The 8,310-nt window shown below is 40.6% G+C and overlaps 1 protein-coding gene across 1 annotated transcript; it reads right to left on the reverse strand.

Moving 5' to 3' along the window:
* Positions 1-519: 519 nt before the first annotated feature.
* scrt1b (scratch family zinc finger 1b) lies at positions 520-4,144 on the reverse strand. The gene is made up of 2 exons (XM_055212015.2): positions 3,448-4,144; positions 520-2,715 (listed from the first exon to the last, which is right to left on the reverse strand). Exons 1-2 carry the CDS (start codon positions 3,560-3,562, stop codon positions 1,991-1,993), a joined length of 840 nt encoding a protein of 279 aa, XP_055067990.1. The 5' UTR covers positions 3,563-4,144; the 3' UTR covers positions 520-1,990.
* Between the last annotated feature and the right edge of the window lie 4,166 nt (positions 4,145-8,310).

The following is an 8,310-nucleotide window of genomic DNA, read 5'->3' on the forward strand; positions in this document are numbered from 1 at the left end:
TCGTTTGCACAAGCTAGATTAACCTGCGAGAGAGAGAGAGTTAGGTGCTCTTCACCGAACTAAAGCCGAACGGATACAGATGAGGACTGAACTGCAGTAAACGCAGCACTTCATGGCATGTGTTTGTGAGGCAAATTACATCCTTACGCACAGGCACAGTAAACTGTTTATCTTGCACGTACCAACAGCACAGGTCAAGTTATGCATCCATCACATTAAGCAGTAAAACAAGCTCTCTTTTATGTGAACTGCTGCGTTCAGTAATAAGTACAAACAGAGATGGGAAAGCATCACGCAGGTCTTCGGTTTCAACATGAAACCTGTTGATTTAAGTCAACAGCAGTGCAGTTTGTTAAACAACAAAGCCCACAAATAATCATACTGTAGTGTTATCCCCATTTCCATCTTTGCTTTGTCAGTGTGCATTGATTTTCATTCACCAAGATTAATTGGCCTCTTTAATAGACTAATTTCACAGAGGAACGGCAATAATCGGGGACAAATGAGCAACAGACTGAGTTTGTTTACTTTGCCTTTATTATGAAGTGCTTAAAATGCCTTGTGTCTTGTGCTTACATCATTTAAACATTGGCTCAAAAAGTCGCAGGACATTTTTTCTTCTTGTGAATTCATCTACAGTAAAAAGGTTTAACCTCTTCAAATGAGTATCTACATGAAGATCATTTCACAAACTGAGCAGTTTAGATATCCCTCTTTCAAGATATAAAAAGGAAGTTGAGCTAGGTAACATCTACCTGAATCTAGGTTTTTGTGCTACTTGTTTAAGAATTTCTACAATGAAGTGCTTTCGGTACAAATCTCAGGAACACCCAAACAATACCGTCACCAATGCAACGTGTAAGTGCATTACACACAAAATATGCAGATGGTACACATTCTTGTCCTTTCTTGTCCCTTTGAGTTTACCTCAGAAAATCCATTACATTTTTAGACAGGGTGTTTCACACTCCAGAATGGTTTTAAATTGCTTAAAGTGGAATAACAGCACTTTTGGGCCTACATCCTAAATCTACGTTTAAATTTGAGGCAGGCAGTGCATAAGCAGAGAGCAAAGGAAGATGGTTGAGATTTATGGATGTTCGTTTTTTTGATTCACTAAACACTACATTGGCATTTTCCCTGATGTGGTATTTTAAGTGATTATTAAGAGTATTGGATCAAAACGTACCTGATTTAGAAAACAACTGCTGCTATAGGTAATACTTTATTACTTTCAAAAATACCATGCATTATGATTATTGCTTTTTATATTCTTATGAGAACCCCTAGAAATATTGCCCCCTGATACTATCTCTACATTTTGGCAAAATTATAAGCTTTGTGGTATTGGCATAGATTTCTTTTCTTTTTGCATGCATTACGTAGGTTTATAAAAAATAAAATACAAATAAAAAATACAAATAAAAGTAAACTTTTTTGTTACCATGGATATAAATGCTTTGGCATGTTAACAACAACCTAAAAAGCAAAGTTTTGCATGAAAATAAAAATGAATTATAAAATAATACTTTCAGTGCATCATATGAACTTGTACATCATTGTTGAAGTAAATTAAACAACCAGAAAATAAATAAGTAAATAAATAAATAAATAAATACATAAATAAATAAAATGTTTACCTCGATTGTGAATACGTTTGGGCCACTTGCAGCAGTATGATAATATCCACTGACAATACAAAAGAGTTTTATTTTAATGAGGAACATGGTGTCACTCAAACCTTCATTCGACGTCACTCATAGTCAAGTGCTGCACAGCGCCAAGCTGAACTGTTTGTATGTCATTTCAGAACATGGGTTCTGAAGTGCATGCGAAGATCCCATATTCCTTTAAGGTCAAAAAATAGATAAAATTGTGCTATTACTGGATCTCATTTAAATTGTGGGACATAACTGGGAAAGATGGGTAAGAGTAATCATCCTAAAATGTGATGGGGTGAAAGTGTCTACAAGCATTTCGAGACCGGAAGTCACGCCTCAACAGACGCAAGAGGTGAGAACGCGCCTTTGAAGCACGCTGACTCGTAATGCTTGTTCAGGTAGGACTTGAGCGCGAAAGTTTTGTTGCATCGCTTGCATTTGAAATGCTTAAACGCCGAGTGGGTCTGCATGTGCGCCCGCAGGTTGGAGCGGTCAGCAAACGCTTTTCCACAGTGTGCACATCCAAAGGGCTTCTCACCTGTGTGAGACCGCATGTGACCCTGCAATAGCCAAGGTCTGCTGAAGGCTTTGCCACATATGTCACACTTGTGCTTGAGGTCATGGGTAAGCAGGTGCATAGCCATAGCTGGCATAGACACGTACACTTTCCCACATGTAGGGCACTTTTTGGCCATCTTGCTATCCAGGCTCCGGTGCGTCTGTTTGTGCCTGCTCAAATTGGAAGACGTTGCGTAGGATTTGCCACATTCGTTGCACGAGTGCCGCTGGAGGGTCCGCGAGCTGCTGATCACTTTCCTGCGTGACCTGCCATCCGTGATGTAGAACGCATCTACGGTGTAACCTTCGCTCACCGCGTTGTCACCGTTAATGTAGCCGGATGTGATCTCTGACTGTGGACTGTCAGGCTGGTCCGAGTCAGGTGCCCCATAGTCACTATGGTTGCTGTCATAAATTGGTCCTGGAGAAGGTACTTTAATACCACCATCACTTTCTCCATCATAAACGACTGGGGTGATGTAGTCGCTGATGTACCCTAGCGTGGAGAGAACAAGAGCTTTTATTCAATTATTCATATTCACGAGGGAATTGAGTGAGGACAATGTGGTTCATAGATGCAACGGGCACTTTTCCGCTCAATTTATCTCCACCTTGGCAAAGGCAACCCTGACAGACTGTGCCAATTTTCTTAGAGGTTCATTATAATATTCATTATGATATCAGCATTTCTCCTTGATTATAATTAGACCTCATGGACACCCACTGAAGGAAATTTCACATTTCGACTTCACATTTCTAAACAAAACAAAACAACAGCCTATTCACATTATTCATGAGCTATTTCAGGGTAAAGTCATGGACCTGTGAAGGATCACACATTTACTGTGAACGTACAGTATGAGCACAGATAGCACTTTTTACAGTGGGAGATTAATTACCCTTTCTAAAGGCACTACCATAAGCACAGTGGGCAGTCAAGCTGCCCTAAGCGTTTCTTTGATTTGCAGAATAAACAAACACCTAAGCGCATCTTAAAGACAAGCGCAGCGCACACAGCAGATCAACGCGTGTGACCAAGTTACTGAGAAGTTAGGCGTTGTTATCAGCAATAGCAGATTTTATGTGTCAATCTTACCATGCATTTTATGGTTGGCGGACATTGGATATATGCAACTAGTTACGTTTGCGTCACGGTTTTACATAAAGAATAGATATAACGCATTAAACATACACCCGATACATGCTTGGTTTCCACTTTTGTATTTACCTTTGTCGTGTATCCGAAAGCTCAGATCGGTCCTGGACCTGCCGTACGCGCTCTCAAGTTCAGTGGATGAGAAATCATCAAGCTTCACCTTTTTCACCAAAAAAGACCTTGGCATGTTTGGAGCGCAGCGCAGAAATACCCGTCTGGCACGTTATCCTCTCTTCATCCACCGCAGCTCTGTGCTCCAGTCGGGCTGAAAGTCAAAAAACCTGAGCGGGAAAAGACGCAGAAGCTCCGTTGCTGTTAAACCCTTTGAGCCCGTGCGCACATGCGAAATGCAACTTCAGCACTGGACAGCTCCCGATAGAAACAGTGCGCTCGGACCTGATGCCGTCGCACTCCAAATATGGGCACGTGGATATGTGAGAGCGTTTCCGGGGGAGCTGTAAAGTGAGAGAGAGGTGTCCGCTCCCTTCTCTCTTCTCTCGGTTTGATGTCTGTGCTCTGTTGATCAGATGCTGGGATTTATACGCGCGGCGATCAGGTGGGAGACGGAGATGGAAGTGCTTAATTTAATCCATCAGAAATCTCCCGGGAACACCGTTGGACGAGAATGATTTATTGATGCCGCTATTCGTCTCTCCGTCTCATTTTTTTTCACGTTGAGGGCGGCCCGCCATGTTTCTCCGATATACGAATGATGTTGGATAAAGTCGCGGAATGACAATAAGTTTCAACTACACTTAAATTGGTGTTTTAAATGACATGCGTGAATCAAATGTAGATAATAAATATATATATATTTTTTCAATTTTAAAAATAAAAAATTAAAGTGACAAACTTGGTCTGTTCCTCCTGTTTCCGCCCTACAAATACCCGCAACTCAATATAAATCCGTTCTGGTGGTACTGTCACGTGTTTTCATCAGATAAATTAACATAAGTCGCCTATTAAAAAAAATCATTTGAGTTAAGCAATACAAGTTAGCTATTTCATGAAAATGATCTTGTTGATTTGTTCAATTTTTTGCCCCCAAAAATGAAATATTAAGACCATGAGCAGACATGAGTGCATACTCAATTATCTGAGAATACAGATAACAAAATTGAACTGCTCTACCTTTACAGGCATAAAAAGGTCTGCTTAACCAATATTACCTAAAATCTCATTCTCTCGCTTGCTATCGCTAACTAATCACCTGTCTAATCTATGTGATTTCAGCAGCAGTGCTATAGACTGTCAAGGCCAAAAGAGGCTAGTTTACAGCTGGTGCTCTCGTGCAGTGGCAGGCAGGCGAACATAGAGGAGCGCAAGATCCAGGCTTTGCAGCTGCTGCGGCCCCCTCCACGAGCAGATGGAGCCCAGTGGGAACAAGCCGGAGATTTCAGGGGGTGGGGGGCAAGGAGCAGCTAGAGGAAACTCGTAACCACTAGCGGAGAGAGATGGAGAGAAAGAGTCTGAAGGAGGGGTTTGATGCAGTGTTGGTAAACTCTTAAAGATGACACATTTCTCGAAGGGTTTTTGATAAAGTGTTGATTTTGTCAGATTGGGTTCAGCAGATTTGTACCATGAGATTACAGGGATTTCTCCTGGTCAATTCCGGTGATATGCATAAAGCTAGTTAAATGGGACATTTCACAAGACTTTTTAAGTTGTCAAATTAATCTTTGGTGTCCCCAGAGTACATATGTAAAGTTTTAGCTTAAAATACCATATAGATTACTTATTATAGCATGTTAAAATTGCCACTTTGTAGGTGTGAGAAAAAATTGCCTTTTGGGTGTGTCCTGTTAAATGCAAATGTGCTGATCTCTGCACTAAATGGCAGTGCCGTGGTTGGATAGTGCAGATTAAGGGGCGATATTATCCCCTTCTGACATCACAAGAGGAGCCAAATTTCAATGACCTATTTTTTCCACATCCTCTCAGAGAATGTCTTACCAAAACTAAGTTACTGGGTTGATCGTTTTCACATTTTCTAGATTGATAGAAGCACTGGGTACCCAATTATAGCACTTAAACATAACATAAAGTGTGATTTCATGATATGTCCCCTTTAAGTCACTCGTTACCTGAATTAGCTAATGAAGTGTAATGTGCACTGTTAAAGTGGCCATAAGCATGTCTATTTTAATAAAAAGTACTCAAGTATTTTCATGATAAGCATGCAGTGGCATAGCAGCTAAAACATGAAAGAGACTGGGTCATACAGACACACAAGCTGGAACAAACTAGTGCACGAATATATGAGACTGCTGGATATTGTCCTTCAGCCTGCTGTTGTAATAATAACACTAAATATTGCTGAGTACAGTTCTCACCAGGCCAGAAATGCTGGGCTAGGAGCAAAAACAAGCTTTCCTCTCTAGTCCTCTCTGTTCTGTTGACTTGTATATGCGAAATATACTACACTGAGGGACAAATAACCAAAACGACACCACAAATTGTGTTACAGGCAGTAGGGGAGGCCAGGGCTAATTGGTAATTTTCTTCCAAAATATTTCTAAGTGTAGGTTTATGAATGTCAGTTTCTGCCCAGACACGTTGTCTAAGTATTGGCTACCAAAAAGCTGTACAAAGCTATTAAAAGCCATTTCCACTATTATTTTTCAGGAAAAGTTAACTTTGTAAAGTTTACGGTTTACTGAACACGTTGACTTCATGAAGCAGCTCAAGCTTTAAGTGTCACAATGAAACCCATTAAACAGCCATTTATAGACATTGCAGAAAAACAGCACACCAATTATAAAAACAATTCACGAAACAGCTTGTTTTGACCAAGACATAATGTAATGCGTTTAAAAATTAATAAACAATAACATTTAAAACCTAAAAACAGATGAAAACTTAAGAATAACCTTGTCCTAAAAGCACAGTACAACCATTTTTAGGGACATGCATTAGCCACTATAACCTCTAGTCAGATTGCTCCTTCTAACTATGTATGTGTAATATTTTATATAATTAAAATGTATAAATGTGTGATGTGAAATATGCAATATGTTAAATGTGCAACACGGTGGCTTTGTGAGACACGACATTTCATTCCTCTCTATGTCTGTATATTGGAATGACAATAAAGCTAACAGAACTTGAAAAACCTTAAAGGAACAAGCCCAGATTTGGGGAATTTAGCTTATTCACCGTATCCCCCAGAGTTAGATAAGTCCATACATACCTTTCTCATCTCTGTGCGTGCTGTAACTCTGTCTGACGCAGCCCCCGCTAGCTTAGCTTAGCACTAAGTCTGGAAGTGAATGGCTCCAGCTAGCAAACTGCTCCCAATAAGTGAGAACATTTTCCTATTCATGTGTTGTGATTTGTATAGTCACATTGTGTACAAATAACAAGGTGATATGAGACACAGTGATCTTTTAACAGTATACATACTGGGAACTATATTCTCAGAAAGAAACATCATTCTGTTTGACTTTTAAGCTTGTTTCCTCATGGGGACCTCACAAATGTCCCCACGAGGTCAAAATTGACTGGTACTCTGTATTTGTGGGGGCAATTGGTCCCCCCAACGTGATAATTACCAGGCCCACCCGCATTTGTGTAATTCGACTTACACTTTCCAAAACTTGAGATATACTGCATACGGTGTGACAACTTGCCCCATTCTCTCCTATGCACTAAGAAATCTCTCCCTGCCCCCTTACACCTCACACATTCACAGCAAATTGAGGATGATGCAAGTGATGGTGGGTAATTAGGATTCTCTCCTCCTCTTTGTCTCGAGCGCTTGAGCGATTTAAGTCATCACCACGCAGTGTCACCGGTGCTGCTGCGGCTCTTCGCCTCAAGCTCTTTCCTTTACAAGAATCAGCCTCCATCTGTGCCTTTGTAGTTTCTTCTCCCTGATGAGGAGCGAGGTTCCAAGGTAATTGCCTTGAATCAGTGAAATTGCATTTCTATACTTGACAAGCCTTTCTGTGAGAGGGTAACAAACTGGAGACTGGGAATTTCGCTTTGGAGAGCAGAGGAACATAGAGAAAAAAAGAGAGATATCATTTCATTCTGCCAACAGTCAAACAATAGTGTGTCAGAAGCGATCAGAGGTTACATTCTTCTGAACAGTAAGGCATCGAGTCGATGGAGAGAGACATTAGCACTCAGACATGGCATTATAGCCGGAAAACACTTGGATAAACAAAGACACGCACACAAAAGCATACGCTGCAATAACAAATCTACCTCCACGTTCAGGCTCTCAGGCGTCTTTCCAGGTCAGCATGAGAAAAAGAAACTGACCTGGGATCAACTACCTGTTAACTAAGGACATCATCTTAAAGACAAAGTGTTCCTAATGTATGGAATTTAAAATTGTCAAAAGCATGGTACTTTGCACTGATTCTTAGTAAGATCTCTGATTGGCTGCTGCCCCACCGAATTGAAAGGCTGAATACCGTCTGTTCTGTCAAGCTGTCAGCCCTCAAGAACAAATAAAAAGAGACCCAAGACAAACCAACACAATGATAACCAAAATGCTGCACAGCTAAACTAAACAGTGTACAAAAAACCCAAAACTAAATTTAAATCTGGACAAACTTTCCTAAATATGTTTGCGGATATCTGCGCTAATTGTCCGATTTCCAATTTTCAGAAATAGCAGCATAGCCTACCTGGCAATGTCTATGACAAGCAGATGGGTTCAGAATTATATTTCATTAAAACACAAACAAACCAGAGGGTGCCCCACAATGCTATTCCCATGGTAAATGATTCTTGGCTACCGTGTGACATGATAAGAATAAACCTTTACAGAGAGCATCCCAAAAAAGTACCCAACATTTTGATGTTTAAAGTCCAGAATGCCATTTCTAGATACTGGATGTGTACCACAATTACTGCAAAGCACAGTCTACGGGTAACAATCTGTGACCCGACGTCTGACCCACAATTTGGTCGGTCTCCATCAAG

The sequence above is a fragment of the Misgurnus anguillicaudatus genome, chromosome 10 (genome assembly GCF_027580225.2).
Source record: "Misgurnus anguillicaudatus chromosome 10, ASM2758022v2, whole genome shotgun sequence".
Classification (NCBI taxonomy): Eukaryota; Metazoa; Chordata; class Actinopteri; order Cypriniformes; family Cobitidae; genus Misgurnus; species Misgurnus anguillicaudatus.

What these genes read in the sequence shown, in the direction of transcription:
- scrt1b (XM_055212015.2), bottom strand. Translation starts at nt 3,562, where the DNA reads ATGCCAAGGTCTTTTTTGGTGAAAAAGGTGAAGCTTGATGATTTCTCA. An exon ending in CTTTCGGATACACGACAAAG is followed by an intron (nt 2,716 to 3,447) that starts GTAAATACAAAA and finishes TCTCCACGCTAG; the next exon opens with GGTACATCAGCGACTACATC.